This window comes from Colossoma macropomum, unplaced genomic scaffold, assembly GCF_904425465.1.
Source record: "Colossoma macropomum unplaced genomic scaffold, Colossoma_macropomum, whole genome shotgun sequence".
Lineage (NCBI taxonomy): Eukaryota > Metazoa > Chordata > Actinopteri > Characiformes > Serrasalmidae > Colossoma > Colossoma macropomum.
Window position 1 is genome coordinate 26549275 of NW_023494807.1, and position 26253 is coordinate 26575527.

General features: G+C 39.9%; 2 protein-coding genes across 2 annotated transcripts in view; both read left to right on the forward strand.

The window, feature by feature from the left end:
- egfra (epidermal growth factor receptor a (erythroblastic leukemia viral (v-erb-b) oncogene homolog, avian)) overlaps positions 1-17402 on the forward strand; it is a 93112-nt gene extending 75710 nt beyond the window's left edge. The window contains exons 20-28 of the mRNA XM_036555782.1: positions 1598-1783; positions 3495-3650; positions 4589-4664; positions 6218-6364; positions 6604-6701; positions 7936-8103; positions 10850-10891; positions 12970-13063; positions 14090-17402. Of these exons, the coding sequence (XP_036411675.1) occupies positions 1598-1783; positions 3495-3650; positions 4589-4664; positions 6218-6364; positions 6604-6701; positions 7936-8103; positions 10850-10891; positions 12970-13063; positions 14090-14487 (1365 nt within the window). The 3' untranslated portion in view covers positions 14488-17402. The remainder of the gene's footprint in view (positions 1-1597; positions 1784-3494; positions 3651-4588; positions 4665-6217; positions 6365-6603; positions 6702-7935; positions 8104-10849; positions 10892-12969; positions 13064-14089) is intronic.
- A 4366-nt stretch (positions 17403-21768) lies between these two features.
- Positions 21769-26253, forward strand: part of npc1 (Niemann-Pick disease, type C1) — a 45784-nt gene continuing 41299 nt past the window's right edge. Inside the window, exon 1 of the mRNA XM_036555781.1 lies at positions 21769-21931. Within this exon, the coding sequence (XP_036411674.1) occupies positions 21848-21931 (84 nt within the window). The 5' untranslated portion in view covers positions 21769-21847. The remainder of the gene's footprint in view (positions 21932-26253) is intronic.

The window sequence follows — 26253 nt, forward strand, 5'->3', positions numbered from 1 at the left end:
CTCTGTTGTAGGGAGAAAACCCTGTATCTCCAAAATGGTAACTTTACAGGAAAAGGAAAAAACATACTTGACTTTTAATGTAAGTCAGTGGAACCAGACTTTTTTCCAAGTCATTTTGGGTCGTTTGTTTTGGTCCATTCTTCATGAAATTTACACACAGCGCAAAGACCGTTTGCACCGTTTCAAATTATGTCAAAAACTGAAAAAACGATAAAAATGGAGATACAAGGTTTTGTTCCAGCAGCAGCGATATGATACATCATACCTCAATATGATACATTAAAAGAACCTATGAGAGGTTTCCCAAGCTCATGGTGATCATAGGACCATCAAATTCCATACAGGGAACAACGAAATGCTGATTCTTCAGTAGGAACGCACTTTGACTCAGCTAGGCTATCATCAGCGAGCTAATTAGCTAGCTAAGCAAACTTTGTAATTTAATTTTGTAATTCTTTAAAGAAATCAAAGTAAACTTGTAAACTTTTTGAATAATTGCTTTGTTTGGTTTAAGTGTGTTGTTGCTACACACTCTTAAAGATGGCTCTTCAAGGGTTCTTTAGTAAATAAAATGTTTATGTAGAACCATGAACACTCAAAGAACATTATACATTGTTAAAGGGTTCTTTGCATCATGAAAGCGTTCTTCAGATTGATGGAGAACGTGCTGTAGATGGTTCTATATAGAACCATCATATTTAAGTGTGCAGTTAAGTAGCCTTTAGCTTGTTAACTAGCAAGTTAGCACAACAAACTTCATCTGATATAAGGGGAAATGATGAGGGCATGAGAAAAACAGTATTAAATGGAGGGTAGATGTTGAGAATGTGCCCAGAAATTCCTCTGTAAGCACGAATGCCATCTTTGGCAATGTTTTGCAATGCTGTTAACATCGTGAAGTTCAAATAAAATCATGAACAAACGCTTTAAAATGCTGTCTGTCAAAGAGGAGTTTCTCATTCTTGTTCACTAAATGTTCAGTGTGTTTTAATAAGGGAATCTTTGGGAGCAGAATGTACATAAAATACAATGTAAAAGTGTATTGACTGAGCATGTAACACCAGAACATGTGAGTTTGTCAATATTCCAGAGATATGGACATTTCTCATTTTTTCATGTTGAGGAAGTGATCGAGGCAACTTTGGAACATAGAGCTATTATCCATTAAAACCTCAATGAGGAAACATAGGAACCTGGAAATAAAGGACCCTAAAAATATAGGGCTTTTCCTAAAATTACAAAGAGGGTACAAAGGGCCTGGAGAACCTATGACCCTGGGGACATGGGACCGTTTCCTAGAAAATTTGGCGAGAAAATAAAGGGCCTGGGACACATAGAACCCTGGGAAAATAGGGATCACCCCATCTCAACATGCTAGCCATTTTGCTAACTTTTCATTAGCATTTATTTTATCACCTGATGAAAAGTTCTTAGATGTTCCACTCAGGTTTTTCTTTTGATTCATATTTTTTTCTAACAAAAAAAGACTAGACCACGTTTGAATTAGGGGCTCTGATTGTGGTATATTGTCACTAGTCCAAGCTAGTGACAATGCTAGCATGGCTAGCATTCATGCTAACTGCCTTTGTGCCTTCAGGAGGCCTATGTGATGGCCAGTGTGGAACACCCTCATGTGTGTCGCCTGCTGGGCATCTGCCTGACGTCCACAGTGCAGCTGGTCACCCAGCTCATGCCCTATGGCTGCCTGTTAGACTACGTCAAGGAGAACAAGGACAACATTGGCTCTCAGCACCTGCTCAACTGGTGTGTGCAGATTGCAAAGGTAATGACTGCTTTTTTAATCTTTGTTGACAACCATTCTATTATCTACAGGATCATTTTCACATCAAAGTAGTGGAGCAATGGAGCAGAGCAGTAGAGTAAAAGTGGTAATAGTGATATTAGTGTGATATTTATCATTTAACTGATACAATTGAACACAGATTGCCTGAAATTCCACTTATAAAGTGCTGATAGTGTGTATTTAAGCGTCCACTTTCAGGAACATGATGCTATTTTGGACCACAACCTGACATACTGTCTTGCATTAAGGGAGCTATGATGATGTTAGTGTTCATCATTGTGAGAGTTCTTGTTTTTTTACCCCTTTTAATGTTTAGTTTTAAGTTTTCTAACACTACATGTACATTTTTAAGACTGTTTATTTCAGTTTTAAATATTTGGCAACTGACAATAAAGATAGATCAGCTGAAATGATTGATTATGGGAAGTTTACTGAGCTCCTTTAACCTTTTCATGGTAGCCGTAACATCCTAAATCCACCTGTTTATGAGGTCTTTGGGTTGAGCTATGTGTTTTCAAGCACAGTTGAAATATGTTTTTGTATTAAACAAACTGGATTTCCGTTTTTATAGATGACCAGGCAAGTTAACATTAATAAAGGAGTTTTTATTATATTTAATGTTTTTTATTGTGGAAGTACTCAATTTGTTGATATGAAGGAAACTGCAGTTGCAGCATCTGTTTTGTCTCTGCACAGCCATCTTTGTGGAGAGGTGTAAATTGTTTCCCCTCCTCTTTCAACCCTCATTGCTCACTAGCAGCTCAACACAGAGTCACATTTGACACACAGAGAGCCAAGGGCATGCTAGTTAATCTGATAACAGAGTTATGGGGGCAAATATATTGTTTCATTATATTTATTGAAAATATCCACATCAATTTCCATTCTGCCAGTGGAATGGCCATAGGGGCCTGCAGAAAGGTATCAGTCGGGCCCTAGTAGCACAGTTATAGAGCAGCCAATTCATTAGCACATATATTCTCAGTGGAACAAGACTAAAGGCAAGCTGTTTAATGTCTTACAGTGTGTCGCAGTCTCAGGGTGATTTAGTATCCCATTGTGGATCTTGACAAATGATTCCCAGAAAAGGCCTGGCCAATGAGGACCAGGCAAGCTTTCACAGAAGTCTGTCTGCTACTGTACTGGCTTCTTCTGCAGAGCAGAGTGTTAACACAGCAATATTGCTTTGGTCCACAAAGAGCCATAAAGAAAAGTGGTTATTACAGCCATTCAGAGAAGCTTCATCATGTTAGAGAAGGCCAGCTGCCTTGCGGTCTGATGTGCTGAATGTTATCTTTATCTGATACACTGTGATAAATTCTAATTAAACTGTAAGGAAAGGCAGTTGAAGAATTTTGCCAGTGTTTGTCATATTTCCCCGGTGGTCTTCAGAATGAATTATATTTTCCCTGTGCTTTGCACTTCTTAATGAGATGATCAGATAGCTGTGGCGAGGACGTGGAGAGAGAAGCGAAACACATTTCATGTATCATTATGTTTTCACATATTTGGGAGGCTGTAGCACAGGGTGCAAATGCCACGCAGTGTTCTGTCAAAACTTAATGGAATTATGTTGTTTGCACAAACAAGAACACGCACTAGATTGGAAAAAAACCAACTCTGTTTCTCGTCTCTGTGTCTCAAACTCTTTGTGGAAAGTCCCTGAACTTGTGTTTGCCATCTGCTTCAGGGAATGAGCTACCTAGAAGAGCGCCACCTGGTGCACAGGGACCTGGCTGCGCGTAATGTGCTGGTGAAGACCCCTCAGCATGTGAAGATCACCGATTTTGGCCTGGCCAAGCTGCTCAGCGCTGATGAGAAGGAGTACCATGCAGATGGTGGGAAGGTGTGTACTAGAAAGAAACTGTTGAGAGAACGCAAAATATCAAAGCAGCATGATACATAAACATTTTTATCATCAGCTGTTTTTATAATCCTGCTTACTAAGGTTCATTCGCTCAACCAGCTTAGATATATTATCTAAGATATATAAAGCGGGTGAATTTAGCCTGTGTTACATTTGCAGCATTTAGCAGATATTTTTATACAGAATGACTTCCAGTCTGATCATGTTATAGAAGTAAGCTAATGTAGCGTTAGGAGTCTCGCCCTGGACTTTAGGTTCTTTCCAGAGTGGGGAATCAAACCCGGTCTGCTGTGTGGTGATATCCGTCACAGAAACATGCCAGTTTTTAATGCAGTGCTGTCTGGGGGACTGAAGTCACAGGCATTCAGTTGTGGTTTTTGGCCTTGCCCTTTATGCACAGACACTTCTCTGGATTCCCTGAATCTTTTGATGATATTATGCATTGTAGAGGGTGAAATACCCAAGATCCCTGCCATCGCTCGTTGAGAAACACTTCTTAAACTGTTCGATTATTTGCTGACGTATTTTTGGAAGGTAGTCAACCGTGCACTGTCTTTGGTCATAAGGAACTAGGCCTTTCCTGGAGGCTTCTGTTATACCCAAGCATGATGGCATCACCTTTTTAGGATGTTTTTTTGAACAATTCACAACGTCCTAGTCTTAGATTCTCAGTTTTTTTTGAACATGTTGCAGGCGTGTAAGAATGAGTGAATGTTTACATTTAAATTATTTACAGTATTTGCATGTACGAACAATATTTACATTTACAAATATTTACAACCTAAATAGGTACATACGGTACAAGTTAAAACATTATTCATTATTACAGCTATTGAATTCAGATTCAGTGAGAAATGTATTCTTGTAAGGTCTGAGATCTCTCAGAGTCAGTTAACATGAATTTCGTTTTCGTTTAGGTACCAATAAAATGGATGGCGCTTGAATCCATCCTTCACAGGACTTACACACATCAGAGTGATGTGTGGAGTTACGGTAAGAAATCCTTCTCAGTATACTAGAATACACTGTCAGCGGCAGAATTACTGGCACCCTTGGTAAAGATTGGGGGGAATGTGTTTGTGGTAAATTAGCTCAATCTCACTCTAGAAATATGTGGAAAAAGTCTAATTTTTATTTGAAGTAAACTGAATCGAAGAAAACAAAAACCTAGCAATCCAATACACAACATCTCCAGATCCTCCAGTGTCCCACACTCTTAAAAAAGATGGTTCTTCAAGAGTTTTTTTAGTAAAGAAAATGGTTCTGTATAGAACCATGAACACTAAAAGAACCCTCTGCATGATTAAAGGGTTCTGTGCATCTTGGAAGGGTTCTTTAGATTGATGAAAATGCATGGATGTGCAATAGATGGCTCTATATAGCACCCAAAAGTGTTCTTTTATTGTTACAAGCTTGACATTGTAACAGTAATAGAACCCTTTTGAGTGCTGTATAGAATCATTTTCAAAAAGGTTCCATACAGAACCATCTACAGCACATTCTTCACCAATCTGAAGAACGCTTTCATGATGTAAAGAAACTAATCATGCAGAGGGTTCTTTGAATCTTCATGGTTCTATGTAGAACCATTTTCTTTACTAAAGAACCCTTTGAAGAACCATCTTTCGTAAGTGTGTATGTTCTCTCTTTTGGGCTCACCTCGACAACTCACCACACAGGCTTTCAACTAGGTTTGTTTCAGGCGACTGCAATAATTGTGTCAAAAGCTTGACTCTGAGGTCATTGGACCATTTTTCTCTGGATTCAGACGTGTGTTTTGGATCATTGTCTTGATCCAAACCTGACCCAGTTTTAGCTTTTTGCCAGGTTTGTAATTAAAATCTCTTGGTACTTGATGGTGTCCATGATGCCATGTATCTACATTTCTCAGGGCCTTTGGAGAAAAAACAACCCCAGACATCACAGACCTTCCAACATACTTTCCCTATAGGCATAAGGTTAATTTCTAATACTATGCTTTAGACCCATGTTAATTATTTATTACCAGAAAGCTCTTTATATGTCTCATCTGTCCAATAGTGAATTCTAGGATTGTTTGTGGTTAGATGAAAGATTGCTTTCTTATAGCACAGTTAGATGGCTTTCTTATGGCATGCCTTTCCAAAAGTTTGCTGGCATGAAGATGGCATCTAAATTTTTTTGGAGACTTTCTGCAAATCTTCATCTGTGATCCTTGGAGAAATATTTGCCAATATTTTCAATGTGAGATTGACCTTGTTTTTTAATGTCCTTTTTTACCCGTCTTTACCAAGAGTGCAAATAATTATGGAGCCGACTGTATTAGTGCACTATGCTATATTATACTGCTAGTTTGTGTTTGAAAGAAATGCAGTTCTGGATTGAAGATTGTATTTGTGAGTGTATTTGAAAGAACGTGGCTAAGAATGAATGGAAACTAGTGGCCACCAGTTGGCATTCAGTTTGCAACATGCTAATTGACAGCTATTTGTTTTTGTTCTTTGTTAGCCAAATGAGCTTTTTTGACTGAACCATTCCTTCCTTAATGTTTAACATTGTCTCTGTAGGCGTGACTGTCTGGGAACTGATGACGTTTGGGACGAAGCCGTATGATGGAATCCCTGCCAGTGAAATCGCAGGAGTTTTGGAGAAGGGAGAGAGGCTGCCACAGCCTCCTATCTGCACCATCGACGTGTACATGATCATGGTCAAATGTAAGATTGCAGAGCATCCTGAGATCAGCCTAGTCTTGGTTTCTGGATCAGTATTTTTAGAAAGAATCATCTGGACCTGCTGAAGTTTCAGAGCTAATGGAATCGGAGAATGAGAGAAGTTTGATTATAATTTAGAAGACATATTCAGATGATTCATTCAGCTGAATATTGAGGCTTTTGTAAACCAGACACAAATGTTATTTCCTCGTCCTCATCATTGTGGTCATGTTTTACCTCAGGCTGGATGATCGATGCAGACAGCAGGCCAAGATTCAGAGAGCTCATTGCAGAGTTTTCCAAGATGGCACGAGATCCAACACGCTACCTTGTCATTCAGGTGAGAGAATAAGGAAAAGAGGGCTGGTGTTGTCAAATTATGCAAAAAATAAAAATAAAAATTGAGACATAAGGCTACAAGAGATACAGTGATGATATACTCTCATTGGCCATTTTATACCTTGCATCTACACATCTACATTGCTCATTTTTCCAGCTCCACTTACCATATATTTCTGCAATTGCAAACTGTTGTCCATCTGTTTCTCTGCATACTTTGTTACCCTGTTCTTCAATGTTCAGGACCCCCACAGGACCCCCACAGAGCAGGTAGTTTTTGGGTGGTGGATCATTCTTAGTACTGCAGTGACACTGACCTGGTATTAAACACTCCTACCTTGTTGTTCCACCATGTAGATGTAAAGTCAGAGACGATAGCTCATCTGTTGCTGAACAGTTTGTGTTAGTCATCCTCTAGTCCTTCATCAGTGGTCAGTTTCTGGCCACTGTTGGCTGGATAAGTGAGGAGTGAACGGGAGACTAACAAATTATGCAGAGACACAGACGGACTACAATCTGTAATTGTAGGACTACAAAGTGTACCTTTATGATAAGCGAACCTAAAAAATGGGCAGTCCATGTAAGTGCAATATGACCAGTGGGTGTACTGTGGCCACTGTGCATCTCTGACTTCACAATGATTTGATTTAATTATAATTCTTTAAAAAATGTTTCTGGATGAACTATATACACAGTATTGTAATATAGACAATAAAAAATTGAATTTTTACAGTGGAACGTAGTCTTTAAATTCAATAAAAATTTTACTTGGAGAATTTTATTTAGGCCAAAAATGATCAAACTGATGTACAGTCATTTGCAAAAGTTTGAGAAATCGAGTGAAAGTACACGTTTTGTTGATTTTCTAAGTGAAACTAAGTTAACACATCCTCTACACAGAACAAAATTAAATGTGACATGAGATATACAATGTACCATAATATTTGAACAGGCCACAATTTATTATATTTTTTCCCCAATATATTATTAAATTCAGAAAATACACAGTAATTGTGCATTAAAATGTTCAGAAGGTTGTTCTCTGTGGAGAATGCGTTAACTTATTTTCACTTAGAAAATCAACAACACATGCTGTTTGACCAGGGTGCCAAAACTTTAGCACACAACTATATTATTCTAATCGATTCTGCATTTTTACATCAAGTCTAAATGTTCAGAATGGCAGTGCTGGAGCATTGTAGGTAAATGGAGGTGGTTGATTTTGTCTTGTGCAGGGTGATGAGAGGATGCACCTTCCGAGCCCCACGGACTCCAAGTTCTACCGCAGCCTGATGAGCGGTGTGGACCTGGATGAGGCTGTGGATGCTGATGAGTATTTAGTGCCCAACCATGGTTTCTTCAGCAGCCCCAGCACCTCCCGTACACACCTGCTGCACTCTGTGGTAATAACACACACACACACATACACACACACACACACACACACACAGCCATGTACACTTGTATTAATACTTTTGAGGAGGTAATTCCATATACAGTGCTTGGCAAAAGTCAGAGATGTTCCTTCATTTATTTAATTTCCAGTCAAATCAGCCATTCAGTTTTTCTTTTCTCAGTGTCAGAAGAAGCAAAAAAACATGTATTTAACAGAACTTTACACAGTAGTCTCAACAACTGAATCTAATATTTAGTAGAGATATTTTTCCACACTTCCAAAGTTCAGTCTTAGAAGTTGGTTATATTTACTGCTTCCCAGGATCCAAATAATCCCAATTACCAGTTTAGACTCAACAGTCCATAAAATCTCAATCCACATCATGTCCAGTTTCAGTTTTAAAGCAACAGTAAAAAAGGTTTATACACTTTTCCCTTCCTTAAATGTTTGGCTAATGTAGCTAAGCCTAAAATTAAGCTTGCACCCATCAATGAATTAACGCTGTGCTAACTGCATGCCTAAATCATTGCCTCAGACGGTGCAGAGATGCTTTGTAATCTGATATAGACTTGCTTATGTGGTTTCTGACACTGTTATTATCTAAAAAAATGAAAAAGTGCATCCCATACATAAAACATCAGTAGAAGGCTGAACTTTGCTCTTTTGTCCATGTTTACAGATAGTATGTCATAAAGTGTCAAAAACTACATTAGCAAGTCTATAATAGTGTTTATAGAGCATCACCAGTATTTTTAACACGTGCAAAAGTTTGAGTACCCTAGTCAAGTGACATTTTGTTAGTTTTCGAGTGAAAACACATCCTTCACTTGCTGAATTTAACATATTGAAAAAAGCAAGACGTAGTCTGTGCAAAGGTTAAAAGTACACTTTATAGTGGAGGTCTTCGAATCCAGATCTTGAGTCCTGTTGTGAATTTTGCAATTTCTGGTAGGAATAACACTAAGTAACCAATTACAACAGTTACATCAACAGTTCAGTTAAGTAACAGTGATTATAAAATCGAGGACCAGAAACCGGATTTTAGGTCTTCGAGTTTAAATCTTCAGGGCATTATATGCACGAGTTCCCAACTGCAGAGGTGGATCTGCTACCTGGCCTGCTTCTTGCTGGCCCAGCGTCAGTCGCCCATTTCCTGTTCTCCTGTCCAGCCCCCCTCCTCACCACCACCTCCGCTTCCTCCCAGGTGCCCGCTGATTAATGAGCGCCCCGCGTGAAAAAAACGTCTGAACGGCCTGCCAGGCCTCAGTGTCCTCGTCGTTTTTTGGCTCCTTGCCTGCTCCTGAGTGCTCACTAAACTCCCCTGAGCCTTTCAAGTGTGATTGCCTTTGCAGGCAACACTTCTTGTTCAAAAATATTTGACTGGGAAAAAAGGGCCCTAGCTAAAATATTGGCTTATATAACACAGCTGTCGCTCTGTAGCCATGTATGGGCTGGATCTCATGTCACAGATGGTAGCCTAGTTAGCTTCTTTCTCTCCTTTGTTTCTTAAAAGAGCGTTTTGGAAAAGGAAGCGTTTTACTTTGGTGGTTGGTTAATAAGCTGTGGAGGCTTTGGGTGGGAATGTGTTTCTTTCTGCTTAAAACAGCTATGCTGTGCACACAAAAGACAAGCTATTATCTTGTCTGCAGTCTATCTATCAAATGGATCAGTGTGGCTGGGACTGGAAGAAAAGGACAGTTGACAGATCTTTGCTGCAGCTGCTTAAGAACAATACTGTGAAACTCTTTTGACAGTTCACTGAGACTGAGTATCCTCCCCAAGCGTAATCCAGCTGCTCCGTTCAAGACCGAATAATATTTTGATAAGCCTTTTAAGGTAAATAAAGCAAGATAACCAGGTAGCATATATGTGAAAATACTGACTACCCTTCAGAGACATTCGGGAATCCAGAGACCACCCTTCATTGATTTCATTTCCAGTCAAAAAGGACATTATGTACATGTTATTTATTTTTCAGGAGATATTTCTAAGGAGATTAGAGATAGTAAGATAATCCACTTGCATGAAGAAGAGGAAGATTAAAGGAAAAGAAGTTAAAAAAACAGGAGTTCAAAAAACTGATTAAAAGATATAGAGAAAATAACTACCACCTGTAAGGCCTGGTAGACCACCAACACTGACCCCATCAGATCAACTGCACTTAAATAAGCTCAGATCTGGAAAAAAGAAGTGTTTTTGTCCATCCTTCTGCTATGAGAAGACAACTAAGACAAAATAGACAAAAAAGACAAACAAGAAGAAAACTTTAACTAGGAACTGGACATCTGAGATGTGGAGTGAGGTTTCTTTTTAGGAGAACGGAAGCTTACGTAGAACGAAATTAAACACGTAGAAGAGTGGCCTCTGACTTTTGCATGGGCACGGCTTGGAGCCAATGAAAATCTGACTGGCCCCTTAAAGCCATTGTGATTCGGAAATCATAACACATTTCCTTCCGACATATTTCCTCTCACAGCATCCGTTTCTTCATTGTTTTTAATCAGGATCACTTCAGGTGCCAGCATATCCTTTAATTAAGAGAAAAATATGATTATCCTCTATCAATTATAGAGGTGTCAGAATTTGAAGGTGTCTATTGTGGTACCACAAAAACATTGTATTTTAAAACCTATGAGAGACATTCACTTCGGTAAAAAAAGAAGTAAAAGACAACAAAAGTTCTATGTGTGTGTATTCTATGTAAGAAGTTGTCAAGATCGTGAATAAGACCATGTCTTTGTTGTTTTTTGCAGAGTCTCAACAGCAGCATCGGATCATGCCAGAACAGGAATGGGGTGAGTGAGCGACGGCAAAAGGCCCAGAAACTGTTCTGGGGACACCAAATGTGGCCATTTTCTGTACTGCACTTTAAACAGTCATACTAGTTCTTCCCCAGAAATAAGCTGATTTATTTATAGAGCATTTTTCATAGCAGCCTGACGAAAATAGTTAATGCTTCCAAAAGTTGATGCACGATTCTCAAAGGGTCAAATGCAGAAATGTAAATGTTATAATCATTTCTGCTAACATGATGTTGATAGTCTACATTAGTGGTTCCCAATCTTGGTCCTGGAGAACCCAGTGCCCTGTGCATTGTAGTGTTTTCCTGCTCCCAACATACCTGACTCAACAAAGCAGCTAATTAAAAAGCCCTTCCTGAGTTGAACTGGGTGTTTTAGAGCAGGAAAACACAAAGACGTGCAGGGCAGGGGGCACTTCAGGACCAGGGTTGGGAACCTGTGGTCTACATGAGAAATAACCGATAGCAGGGGTGCCCAATCCTGTTCCTGAAGATGTGGCACCCGGCAGATCTTAGCTCCAACTGTGATCTAAAATTTGACACTGAAAATTAGTTGACATTGTACAAATGTTTATTCCGTGTTACTATAGTTGCGTGTCTGTGTTTACCTTAGCAACCTGATTTTTAAGTCAATGTTTAATTTAAGATAAAATGACCAATGAAAGGTGCGATGTACCTAATAAACTTGCAGATCAGTGCCTTGCGAAGTGTCTTTCTATTGTGTGTTATTAAGTTGGCTTGTAAAAGTTAGCAAAAATTGGCAACGCTATTTATCCTACAGCGTTAGTGCTAGAACCATGGAACTTTGCAGGATTGTAGAGCCTGTACCTGAAGAGGTTGCTTGTACTTTAACCAGTTTGACCCGGGGTGTTCCTACGGTGCCCCTTACAGTGTCCATTGAAAGGCAATTTTTTTTCGCATAGCACATAGCACAGCAATGGCCTAACAACACCTTAACAACCACCTGGGATACCATAGCAATGGCCTAACAACACTTTAGCAACCATCTGGGATACAATAGCAATGGCCTAGAAACACATTACCAATCACCTAACAACCACCAAGCAGTGCCTTAACAATAAACTGAAGCACTGTAGCAACCTCCTAGTAACTCCATAGCAACTGCCTAAAATGACTATATAAACTCAAATACGTTATTAAAAATAACCAACAGTCTGCAACTATTTTAACTTTATTTTAAAGTGTTTTTATCTGGCTTTGTCAAGCCAACTTAAGGTTTGTTCGTAAACTTTCAAGTTTTACTTTGCAAATGTTACCACATGTGCTAACGTTGCTAACGTGATAATGTGTGTAATATTATTATTATTATTATTATCTTATACAGCAATATGAGAAAAAAAATAATGAACGTTATTCATTAAAAAGATATATATACACCTTTAACCCTTGTGTGGTGTTGGGGTCTCTGGGACCCATTTTCAATGTTTACCAAAAATGATGCGATTTATTATTATATTAACCTCAGATTCTTGGCCTTTGCTCATTTTCTGTGAAGAACATAAAATAACCCATTTTCAGTGTCTTCACTCTGTTCACCCCCCCACACATTTATATTACACCTGTGGTGTTGGGTGAACCTGCGGGGAGTAAAAGTGTGGAAGTGCTGTGTCCTTCACTCTGTTCTCCTCCTACATGGCCTGTTGTTAGTGTGTGTGTGTGTCTGTGTGTGTATGTGTTTGTATATGTGTGCGTGTGTGTGAGGGTGGACAACATGGACAGGCTGCTGACTGGCTACAGCTGCTAAAGGAGAACCCTACGCTGGCCACTTGTGATATTTTAAACATCTGGTACTTTTACATAAAATGTTATGGCTGTAATGTAAAAAATCAGTAATGTGGTGGGTCTATCAGACCACTGAGTAACAAAAACACGAACACCGCACAAGGGTCAAGACGTAAGACATAAACATGGATTAAATTGGTCTTGGGACATCTGTGCATCTTTTGTAGCTGAAGTAATAGCCATGATCTAGTTTTAGGAAATAGAAAATTTTTTGTTGGATTTTATGTTTATGAGTGGTGCTTGAGTACTAACTCTGCACTTTTGTTTCAGAATCTCTTCCCAGTCAGAGAGAACAGTGTCATACTGCGCTACATCCCAGACCCGACCGGCCCGTTCCTGGACGGAGACTTCCAGCCTGCCCCAGGTGAGTAGCGCTGAGTTCAGGTTTGGGCGTTGCCCCTGACCCTCTATTTTATAGAATGGGGCTGTTGTGTGAGCTATCAGTCCATCTAGACTAGGCAACAGAGTTATGGATGTAATGCTCCCTTAACAAAATGAAAGGAAAATATTGTCAAAAAATATAATTTCCACAGTTTTTCTCTCAAACCAAACATAGTCGATCAGCCAAGACATGTTTGGAGTCTGAAATTTGCTTTAGTTTTGCACTGGAGGCTAATGTGACTACAGTAAGTAATGTATGCCTACAAGCTAGCAATTAGCATTATGCAAACAGCAGCGCTAAATCCTCTCACACTTGCCTCAAACCACATTAGGCTGTCAAGTGATCTGATATAATTTGCTTATGTGTCTTCTGACACTCTATGGCGTACATTATCTATAAAGAAGGGACAATTATTAACAAAATTAAGATATTTTTGACCTGAAATAAGATGTAGTTTGCACACGCTAGTTGCTGGGATATTAGCTTTCAGTTATTTGATAGCTAAATTCGTTTCATTGGTCTTAACTTAAAGGGAAATTCTATTCTGATTTTTTAAGTCTGGATAATTCAGTTATTGGGATGTAAACAAAGTCATTTAGAGTGGTTTTATGTAAAATGGTTCATTGTATAGAAACATTCAGATTTCTTTACAGTGGTGGTGATGGGAACCAGGCGTCTGAAGCAGTTATAGCCATTTTATTTACTATCTAAAATGACCAGTGAACCTACATGTCTCTATGAGTTTTTATATGTAATGTTAAAGATTGTAAAATAGCGATAAATCCATTATATGCAAAAGTTTGGGCACCTGGGTCAAACTACATATTTTGCTGCTTTTATGTTATATTTCATGATATTTTGTTATATTAATATATACATATTAATCATTAAATGTAAGTAGTAAATATTAATTATTTAATCATGCAGACATTTCAGTGTAAAAGCCCTTTAACACTAGATTCATTCAGTTCCCAGGTTCTCTAAATTTCTATCTGTTCTTCTCTCTAGAATACATGAACCAGCAGAACGGTGCCATCCTGTCAGACATGTCCAACCCCAACTATCAGCACCCAGCCCCACCACGTGCGGCCCACCCCACAGGTGCCCTGGACGAGACAGAGGAGGAGTACCTCAACTGCTTCAAAAACCCAGTAGCTTCTTCTGGAATTAGTCCGCCTGAGTACCTCAACACATCCCAGGCTCATCTAAACAACTCTCAGGCTCATCTCCTCTCTCCCTCCTCGTCCAGCCACTTCCGGCCCAACGGGCACAGCTTCATCGCCCAGAGCAGCATAGACAACCCAGACTACCAACAGGACTTCTGCCCACTGGGGGTGAAGCCAAAGGCCAACGGTCACCTCCCTGCTGCGGAGAACGCAGAATACATGGGGGTGGAGGTGCACTAGCATGGGTTAGATTCCTGTGAAGACAGGAACTGTTTAGAAGCTACAATAGAGACCTAGCAGGCCTCTTTTGTTTTGTAGAGGGAAATGGACCCACACAAAGTTGTCTTTGTCTGTATTGCAAGGCTCTACGTTGCCTCTGACTTTGTGGGCGGAGCTAGAATTTGGTTGTTTCGGGTTACTTTTCAGGCACCACTTTGTTGTTCGTTTTCAGCTAGACTACAAGGGCGTTTTCACACTTTCACGTCTGAGAATGCTTGCACAGAAAGTTCGGTACGTGTAGTTAACAACATGACCCCTTGACAACAACAACATGACCCCTTGACAACAACAACATGACCCCCTGACAACAACAACATGACCACGCCCCATGACAATGACATCAAAACTCACCCCTCGCCACCTGGAAACCTCAAGCGAATTCTAGCGCAGTTTGCACCGTGTTGGAAAACTGGGAATTAAATCATGCGATTCATTGTTACTTTCCTTTACTATCCTCTTCATTTATTCAGAGTCGCCCATACAAGTATATAATATTTCTATTTTGTAGTTGCACAGTTCAACAGGAATGAATTACCAACATGTTTTTCTTCAGTAAATGCATAAAATCCCACTCAACTTCAATATAGTTTTATTAAAAGTAGAGGGCAAAGCCTGGATGGCAAAGAAATCTTCCCAAGCAAGAAAAGTACACAGTTCCCATGTGTTCTTGCATGAAACATGTCACCAACAACTGCTGTTCATCACATTTTTAGTGTATAGAATTGCACAGTTCAGAAGGTGTGAGAACAGACCCGCTCTTCTCAAAGCGAGCCTGGAATCGAACCTGGACGTGGACCCAAGCGTTCAGGCCAAGTGTGAAAACGCCCTAAGTAAGGCTGGGTATTGTTCAGTATTGTTAGGTACCGAAAAAATACAGACACCTTGGCTCCAATTCCTGAATAATAATTCTATTAAATAATGAACTGAAAGTAGGTGTGGCTTAACCTAGAGTTGACTCTGAGTTGCAGAAACAGATTTCAGTCTAATCAAGAAACACTGACATTAGTTATATACATTGTATATGAATGAAATTTAGGCACCCAATCGCCAGTCTAGATTTTGGGACACGCATGCTTGTTGGCAGGCATGTGCACAGATAAAACCTGGTTTGGGGGGGACAGGGGGTTGTGTTGGTGCTTGAGCCTTGCCCCTTTGCCTTCAGACTATATAAATGCCCTCTTGGTCAGTGTGTATTTTATATTGTCTCTGCCATTCTTCAAGATCAATTTCAGTCAAATGAGGCTCAGCCTCGCCCCAGGAATAGAGCTTCTGGGTTGGCTTGGGTTCAAAATGATTCACTGATCCTGGGCGCCCCCTCTGGTGCAGTACCAACCTCTAATGCATCACCACAGTACTGGAAATCCCACCAGTAGTACTCTGATACTCTCTTTAAGACAGCGTCACATTCTGTAAAACAGATTTATATGGGACTTAGTGAAGCTCTTATAGCTATGTAAGTGATTAGATGGTGTAATGAGTAACGTCATGGCTTTGCCTGCTGGTGACTGGGGTTAGAATCCCTGCATTGGTAGTTAATTAGTGTTTTGGCTGCCTTTGGAAAATTCTTCACACTACATTTGATTTCCTCTGAAACATGATTACGCTGTATCTCTTGAGAAGTGGTTATAAATGATACAGTATACAAGTTTAATTCATGTTCACGTTGCCCCCTTTTCCCCTGTCCCCCAAAAATATCTGTGAACGGGCCTGCTTATTGGCTAAAGGATGCTGATAACGTTGGCCACTCGTGTAGTGAAATCTGATCTCAAATGATGTTAAGGTTTCGATACTTGGTAGTGTTGAAGTCATTTGGTCGGTACCGTAAAACTATTGAATGACCCAGCCCTAAGTCAACAAAGTGAGCTCTGCCTTTTCGACAAGGATGCTTCTAATTTCAGCCTCATTCAGTGTCCAAAATATATGACTAAAGCACATTCTGTGTGTAAGCTCACCATGTAAGGACACTGATGCTTCAGAAAAATGACTTTCAGAAAATTTTGGATGAGGACAACCAACACCAATCATGTGTCATGTATTGGGACTGTGCTGTGTAGCATGTATAGCTTTGAAACACTACGAAGACTCATCAGCAAATCACGGGAGGCTGAGCCATGAATATTTGCTGTGAATAAAGGACAAAATGGTGGCGTTAAACCCACTGAAGTTTGACCACCATTTTTATGCTGGAAGTGTCTGTTGGCCTGGGAGAAGCAGGCCAACTCACAAAAGGTACGTGCACAAGACTGAAAGATATGGCTGATGATGATTGTGTTATCGCATCTATTACAGTATCTTATTTGGTATCATACAAGCTGTGTACAGGGTCACGTGTATCTTTCACTCTCTGTCAATTCGTTCTTGTGTCTTTGCATCGTTGCACTCCTTGGATTTTATATTGAGCTAAAAATCATTAAAGCTTGCAAAGTGTCTTTTAAGAAAGATCTATTTTTCTGTTGGATGCATCCAAAACTGCATATTAACATACTAAAAAAGTTTATTCACTACAGAACAGCATTCATTAGTATAGTATGTAGAGTATAGTGTGTGGTTTTGGATGCCTTTGTAAATCTCTCACTGAATTTTCTATGTAATTTCTGCATAATTCAGCTGTGGAAATGTAAACAAAGTCATGCAGAGTGGTGTGATATGAAATGGTTCATTGCATAGAAACTTACTGGACATTTTTCTTTACAATGGTGATGAATGGAACCAGGAGTTGCAACACAAGTATAGCCGCTGAACCTACATGTCTTCATATGTAATGTTTTCATATATAATGTTGATGGAAAAAAGGTGGAAAATCTGAAGAAAATTGCGTTTTGGGTCTATTTTGCTTTGCTTATACCTCTCCACATTAAATGGTTGTTAAAAATACATTTTTAGGCCAAAATTCTATCTCAAAACTATTGTAAAATAATGCTTCGGACGTCAGGCAGCATATCCATAACCGTTTCATGTAATAGTTTTATTTGAGTGAGCTTTTAGGGGCAGTTTTTTAGAGGCCCAATAATGCAATAATTTCCAATAATGTAATAGACCCAGTTTTGCACTTAGCTTGACAAAAATGTTATAAAACCCAATGCTGTAAAAAGTTATTAAATCAAATGCGTTCAACCTGAAAAAGCACTAAATTCCCAATAATGGAATATTACATTATCAGTTAAGACATTGTATTACAGTGATGATTACATTACTGGGTTCTACAGGCATTAAGCACTTCACACATCTGGTTCCTATCATCACTGTAAACAATGCTGACATGGTTAGTTTTACATCAGAGACTTTGTTTACAGCTTAATCATTTAAATATGCAGAAAATTCTGAGAAATCAATGGAAATCCCCTTCAATACAGCCACTCCATCGTTGAAACATCCCCGCCAGTACTGCTCATTGTTTCTCCCTTATGTCTGTAATTATTACTTGTAAAAAGTACAAAGAATAAAATGCCTTAATCTGACTAAATTCAGAGGTTTATCTGAGATGTTTACTTGATTACATCAGTCAAAGCAAGCTGAAGAGTTTGGCTGGCAGTCTAATCATGGCTAATTTCAGAGCTCTGTGAATCAGTCTGGGTGGGACTTCATTTCCCGAAAGCATTAAGCTCATCATGAGACGGCTGTATCACTTTGAGCCCTCTCTCCAACAGTTAAGCTGATCTTAACACCGCAGATCTGTCGGGAAATCGGGTTCAGTCCAGCTTAAGCCTTTGTTTCCGAAGCAGAAAGGAAGCTTCGAGTTAGCTCCAGATGTGTCAACAATGAGAAAAAATGGCCTGATTGTTTTACGGAATGAAGTTTGTCACATTTTAATACCCTAATTCAAAACACACACACGGTTCAGTGAATCATGCTCTTCACAACTAGAATTACACAAGATAGAATTACAAGCGCCAGTCTGTTTCTCATATACAGAACTGTGCAAAAGTCAGAGATCACCCTTTATTTCCAGTCATAACGGTCATCAAGCACAAGTTATTCATTTTTCAGGAGATATTTCTGAAGAGATGAGACATACAGTATATGGACAAAAGTATTGGGACACCTACAGGAGCTTTTATGACATCCCATTCTAAATCCACAGGCATTAATTTGGAGTTGGTCCCCTTTTGCAGCTATAATAGCTTCCACTCTTCTGGGAAGCTTTCTACCAGATTTTGGAGAGTCTGTGGGAATTTTTGCCCATTCATCCAGAAGAGCTGTGATGTCAGACACTGATGTTGGACGAGAGGGTCTGGCTCGCAATCTCCGTTCTAGTTCATCCCAAATGTGTTCGATGGGGTTGAGGTCAGGGCTCTGTGCGGGTCAGTTAAGTTCTCCCACATCAAACTCACCCAGCCAGGCCTTTATGGGCCTTGCTTTGTGCACTGGGGCTCAGTCATGCTGGAACAGAAAAGGGCCTTCTCCAAACTGTTCACGCAAAGTTGGAAGCATACAATTTTCCAAAATGTCTTGGTGCTGAAGCATTAGGATTTCCCTTCATTGGAAATAAGGGTTCTAGGCCAACCCCTGAAAAACAACCTCATATCATCATCACTCCTCCACCAAACTTTACAGCTGGCACAGTGCAGTCAGGCAGGTTATGTTCTCCTGGCATTCGCCAAACCCAGACTCATCCATCAGACTGACAGATAGAGAAGCGTGATTCATCACTCCACAGAATACGTTTCCACTGCTCCAGAGTCCAGTGGCGGTGTGCTTTACACCACTCCATCCGACACTTGGCACTGTGCATTTTGATCTTAGGCTTGTGTGTAGCTGCTCGGCCATGGAAACCCTTTTTGTGAGGCACCTGACGTTCAGTTCTTTTGCTGATGCTGCTTCTAGAGGCAATCTGGAGCTCTTTAGTGAGTGACTCAACAGAGGATAGGCACTGTGTGTTTCAGCACTCGGCAGCCCCACTCTGAGTTTGCATGGTCTACCGCTTCATGGCTGAGCTGTTGTTGCTCCTAGACGTTTCCATTTCACAGTAATAGCACTTACAGTTGACAGGGACAAATCTAGCAGAACAGAAATGTCACAAACTGACGTGTGGCAGAGGTGGCATCCTATGACAGTGCCACGTTTAAAGTCGCTGAGCTCTTCAGTACGACCCACTCTACTGCCAGTGTTTGTCTATTGAGACTGCAAGGCTAAATTTAAAGCTTAGTTTTATCCACCTGTTAGCAATGAGTGTGGCTGAAACACCTGAGCTCAATAATTAGGAGGGGTGTCCCAATACATTTGTCTATATAGTGTAAGATAAGCCTCTTTGCATACGGAAGGAGAAAGTCAAAGGAAAAGAAGTGAAAAATGGAAATTCCAAAAAAATACTTGGAAAAACAGATACAGAGAAAACAGGACTCCTAACAACCACCTGGAACACCTGGTAGACACCAAAACTGCCCCCATCAGATAAACAGCACTTAAAGCTTTCATCTTTGAGAGAGAGGAGAAAATCAAGCTGCTTCAGATCTGAAAAAAAAGGTTCTGAAAAAAGGAAGAACATTTGCAAATGAAACAAAGAAGCTGATGGTGTTTTCAGAACAATGGACTGACCACTGCAGAGTCCAGACCTCAACATCACTGAATGTGTTTGGGAGTATTTGGATTGTGAGAAGCAGAAAATGCAGCCAACTTCTGAGACTGAACTTTGGAGGTGTGGAAAAAAATTCCTGCTTTTTTTTTTTTGCAGGACTGTCCGTAATAAAAGTAGGATGGACACAATAAATACTGAAAAACTCCTGTTTCTAATTATCTTCTATCTAATCCTCTCAGAAAAATCTCCTGACAATGAATAACTTGTACTTGATGGCCTATTTGACTGGAGATTAAATGAAGGGTGCACAGCGCTGTGTGTTCATAAGGTTATATCAGTAGCTGTTTATATCAGTAGCACATTAAGGACTATTATGCACATACTATTGTCTATTCATGTAGCACAGAATTAATGTTGATACTGTATATCAGCAGAAATAAACTCTTATGGAATTCACATGCATGGATAATATCATTAAATAAAACTTCAGAAAAACAGCTTTGCTGAATATTCAAATATTCGTGATTTTTAATATATACTATGGAAGCATAATAGCCAGGGAGAAATATACTTATAAAATGTAACATAAAAGGTCCTTAACACACAAGAACAAGGACAAAAACATCCCCAAAATATCATTTCATAAATGTATTAAATTGATATGAACTTGGAAATAAGACACAATGACTGTGGGTAACATTGTTTAACAGCAGATTATTGTAAAACTTCATTCTGTGTGTTCTGTTTATGTATTTAATGCCCCTGAATTTCAGTCAGTGAAGGCAAAACTTGCCCCTTGAAAATACGCGTGTTGTTTCCAGCTTTGCCTTAAAAAACAACGCAGCGTCTTTATTAATGTTGAAAAGGTCCAAAACGTCTTTACTTTCAGTATGGACGTCAGTACACTGGATGGCGCTGTTTCACAGCTTCTGGTGCAGGCTTGTTGTTTTGAGCGCCTTTACTTGGCCATGCCAGCGTTGCAATGTAAACACGCCCCCTGACAACAACATAAGCACGCCTCTGTCAACATCAACACGCTCCCTGACCACAACATGACGACGTCACTAACAACGAAGTGGACAGCTCCTCGGCAACAGTGCTAAATGAGCGGTTTTAAAACCGGTTACACAAGTTTTGTTTAGTAATAGTCGAGGGTTTAACGTTATCATGCATCTTCTTATGACTTGCCGTTTCATGCAATAAATGGGTTATGTTTATCTATCTATCTATCTATCTATCTATCTATCTATCTACGTGAATACACACACACACATATATATACACACATATATATACACACATATACACACACACACACACACACACACACACACACACATATATATATATATATATATATATATATATATATATATATATACACAAAGTAATACTATAAAAGGTGTACCTATATGGAAAAAAATGCACAGTGAGTGGAGTAGATACAAGGTAAGTGGACCTAATAAAGTGGTCAGTGAATGTGTATACAAATAAACACTCGTGGAAATGTACTGGGTTTTACTGCACACTAGCACCTTAAATTAGTAGAAGATGCAGCAACATCAACTTATTTCAGCAAGAAATGCAAATAAGAAATGCGAAAAATTATTAAATTAAATTATTAAATACGTTCACTATTAACATCACAACATTGCGATGTGGACGGCAGGTGGCGCTGTGAGCGCAGTGCTCTTCATCCTCCTGGAACGGGTGAAGAAGACCTTGGAGCTCCGTCTGCAGTGGGTGACTTTAGGAAATAAGACCGAGCAGCGCCTCTCGGCTCTCTCTCACTATCTTTGCGCAGAGATGCCTCTCTCCAGGAGAAGCCTCGGCTTCGGCTTGCTGGCTCTTCAAATTATTATTATTATTTTCCTCTCACAGACACGACGGGTGAGTGACCGACGATGCTGTTTCGTAAACCGACACATAAATACGCCGTTTGTCTTTTTGGGGCGAACAAGGTGGGCAACTTCTTTGAGCGCTTGTTTTGCCGGGGGTGGACAGCTAAAGTTAGCTAGCTAACTCACTTTGTTATGTTCTCTGCTACGAGGCTGTTTTGGTTGTGCTGAGCTGGTGCGGCTGTTTTTTCAGTTTGTCTGGGTAACTACGGTATTTGTCAGCGCAGTAAAAGCACGTTAAACGAGTTAAAAGTGTTCCGTTTGACAGTGGCGTGAGAAACGTGAGCTAATGTTAGCTCAGTGCGTCGTTAGGAAGACAGGAGTCCAGAAATAGAGGGTAGAATTAATCCAGTTAGCATCACCGAGATAGCCTAATGAACGCTGAGCCAAACAGAGCTGTGTAAATATCTCCTATCATCCGAGTAGTTCATACAAAACCCGAGGCTGAAGTCTTCATTGACCAGCTTCTCATGCAAATTTTCCGGTCCACCTTAAGTGCGCGACAGTTGCAGAATGGAACAGCTTGAGCGTTTAAGGTGGAACGGGAAGTTCCTCAGAATAAGCTGGTTAACTTGAGCTTCGTATGTATGAGCTGTCTACTTTTACTTTCTCATTCGATGACCTACCAAGCTAACTTTATAGCTTAGACTTTCCAAGAGTCTGTCTGTCTCTCTCTCTGTCTCTCTCTCTGTCTGTCTTAATCCTGGTCTTCGCCGTTGGGCCGTGGCTCTGCTGTGCTCTTCTCTAATAAGCTATTATTAGGCTATTAGCCACAGTTTGACCCACATATTCTAACCGTGAAACAGTTTCTACAGTAAATAATCTGCTTTCTCTGCTTGTGGTTTTCTTTTCATCAACATTAATGGCTTCTAGGTGTCACGTTGGGCTTTAAGGTCCTTTATTAGCCCGATACTTCAGCGTGTCATAGCCCTCATGGACTAGCCCATCATGACTCAAATTAGTGACTAAGATGAGCAGCACTGGAAGGAGCTGCTTTTCCACTTTTGTTTCCTGCCCACTTAAAGGGGAACTCCACCGATTTTTCAGGAAATCTACACAATTACATAGATGTAAACAAAGCCATTCGGAGTGGTTTGGTGAGAAATGCTCTGTTGTAGAGAGAGAAATGTTCACAGTGGTGGTGATGGGAACCAGACGTCCACCTCTAAAACCTCCCTCACAGAAAGTTATTACATGAAATGATTAGATGGATGCTGCCTGATGTCTGACACGTTGTTTTGTGCTAGTTTTGCGATAGAGCTGTGACTTAAATCCATTTATTTTAATCTGTTCATGGCGAATGGGGTACATGCAGAGCAAGATAGTCTCCAAAGAAATCTTTTTTTTCAGATTTGTGACTATTTTATCGTCAACATTACATATATAAACTCAGAAGACACGTCTGGGTTCACTGGTGGTTGGTAAATGGCTCCTATAATCATGATTGTGAAGAAATCAGAGTCTGTAACTTTCCCTACAATGAACCTTTTTACGTCAAAGTTTTATTTATGTAGCACTTTTTACAACAGGCGTTGTTGCAAAGCAGCTTTACAGGGAAAAAATCCAGGTCCAAGCTCCCGTGAGCAGCCAGTGACAACAGTGGCAAGGAAAAACTCCCTATGAACAAGAAACTTTGAGAGGGACTAAGACTCAAAAAGGGAACGCATCAACCTCTGGTCGACACCGGATAGCAAAACAATAACAAAATATCAATGTGAACAGGAAATAAAGTTTTAACAAAACTTTAGCAAAATATTAAAATGCAGAAAAAGGCGATAAGCAGGAGAAGCAATGGCTTTGATTAAATAGTTCGAGTCTATGCAGCAGCAGCATCATCAAGAGGGTCAGTTCATGCAGGTGAGGTTTGCCCAGCGTTGTACAGCAGGAAGCTCCGTGGTGGTCAAATAGGTCCAGAAGACGGGCAAGCAGTGGGCACCCGATCAAGGCAGATGAAGCAACAGCATCAGACAGTTGCTTTAGTTGTTCAGCTTGGAAAGGAAACACACAACAGTTAGTTCTGTTAAGAGAGACTTATTACAGTACCCAGTGTAACAGAGTGCAGCAGAGACTCCGGCAGGTCTAGTTTTTACAGTCTAACTAATAGGGAGAGCCAGAAGGTAACGGGCATGAGGGCTCCCTGAGATGTCAGCACCCCTCCGCTCCACTGTCAACAAACCTGAGTGAGTGCGTGAGAGCAGCGGGACGACAGCAGTTGACTGTAAGACTTTATGTCCATGAACCCCCAGATCTGCACCTTTTATCACATAAACAAATGAACAAAGGCCTAACAAGTAGGTTTTAGCCTAGACTTAAAGACTGAGGCTGTGTCTGAGTCCCGAACACTTGACTGGAAGATTGTTCCAAAGCTGGGGGGCTTTGTATGAAAAGGCTCTACGCACTGATGTAACTTCACTGATTCTAGGTACTAATAGTTCATTCAGACACTGAGGGGCGAGTCTATTTAGAGCTTTATATGTCAGTAATATTTATACTGAGTGCAGAATTTAACTGGCTACCAGTGTAGGTTAGGTTTTAGACAAACCACTCTGAATGACTACATCACAAAGACTGAATTTTGAAAAATTGGTGGAATTCCCCTTTAAAAAAGATTTATCAGTCAGTAAGGAGTAGCTTGGTTTCAAGGTTTTATACTGAAGGTGAAGAGGAGGCCTTAGGGCAGGGGTGTCCAAAGTCCTACGCTGTGTTTATTTGGTATGTAAAGAACGTTATCAAACAAAACCAAAAATGTATAGAATTTTGTTTAGTTTGTCTCACAAAGTATATTTTTCAACAAGTAAACACACAAATAGGATTATGATTAATACATCAGATGTTGTATTGTTACTCCTAAACAATTTAATTATTTATTATAAGCGCTTATCGATCCAGACTGTTCCGATTGAACAATCCAACAATAAAAGAAGCCTCATGCATCTTTTATGCAGTGATAGGAAACACAGTAGCTCACAGAAAGCTCAGTTTCTATGCGCTGATATTTTGAAGACTTATAATAATATTTTGAATCATTTGTAAATAATAGTTCGGCCCTCGGGTATTATGACACAGTATGATCTGGCCCTCTTTTAAAAAAGTTTGGGCACCCCTGCCTTAGGGCCTTATATGTGATACACAGGGTTTTGTTAGAAATGGCAAAATAAGGAGTGCCTAGCTGTATAGATAATGTAAATATCAAGATATTACCACAGTATCAGGGCTGAGAGCTGCTACTCTGGGCTTAAAGGATGTCTTACAGACCTGAAAGCCTGGACTGCTTTCTTCTGTTTTCTTCTCTTTTTATTTTTGTGGATTTTGTTTGCTCAGTCCAGCAGTACGCATTATATTGCAGTTATCCAGGTTTTTGTTAATGCTAAAACCAATATTATTGTGTGACACCCATACAAGTATACCAGTATAAACAGTGTATTGCTTGGCACTAAAAGAATTAATCTAATCACTGTGTTATACATAGATCTGAAAGATTAATCGTTTTACATTTGTATCTCCAATATTTTATACAACTTACAAATCCAGCAGTAGGAGCGTGTAGCGTTAGGAGTCCAGCCCAAGGACAGTTATTAGTGTAGCATTGTGTGCTTCCCTGAGTGGGGAATCGAACCCCGGTCTACCATGTGAAGGCCGCAGTGTTACCCACTACGTCATGCTAACTGCTGAGGAGGTTTTACAGGCATGCCCTTCTTTTGCAACAATAGCTCAGATTGGGATTTGAACCCAGAACCTTCTGATCTGATCTGAAGGCAGGTGTTTTTGATGGCGAGCAGTGATTGGGCCCATTTTCAGACCAACAGCATTACCTTAAGTTTTAAGAGGGGAAACTTAAACTGATGAAACTAATGAGTTTGTGAGCTGCCTGTACACAAAAATTATGGTTCTTCAAGGGTTCTTTAGTAAAGAAAATAGTTCTATATAGAACTATGAACTCTCAAAGAACCCTTTGCATGATTAAAGTGTTCTTTGCATTGCTGAATTGTCCTTTAGATTGATGTAGAATGTGCTGTACATGGTTCCCCATAGAACCTGTTTGAAAAGGGTTCTATATAGCACCGAAAAGGGCTCTTTTGTTGTTAGGATGTCAAGCCTGTAACAATAGAAGAATGCTTTTTGGTGCTATATAGAACCCTTTTCAATAAGGTTCTGTGTGGAACCATATAAAATACATTATCCATCAATCTGATGAACTTTTTTACGATGCAAAGAACCCTTTAAAGTGTTCTTTGGGTGTTCATGGCACTATATAGAACCATTTTCTTTACTAAGAAAACCCTTGAACCATCTTTTTAAGTGTGTAGATGAGTT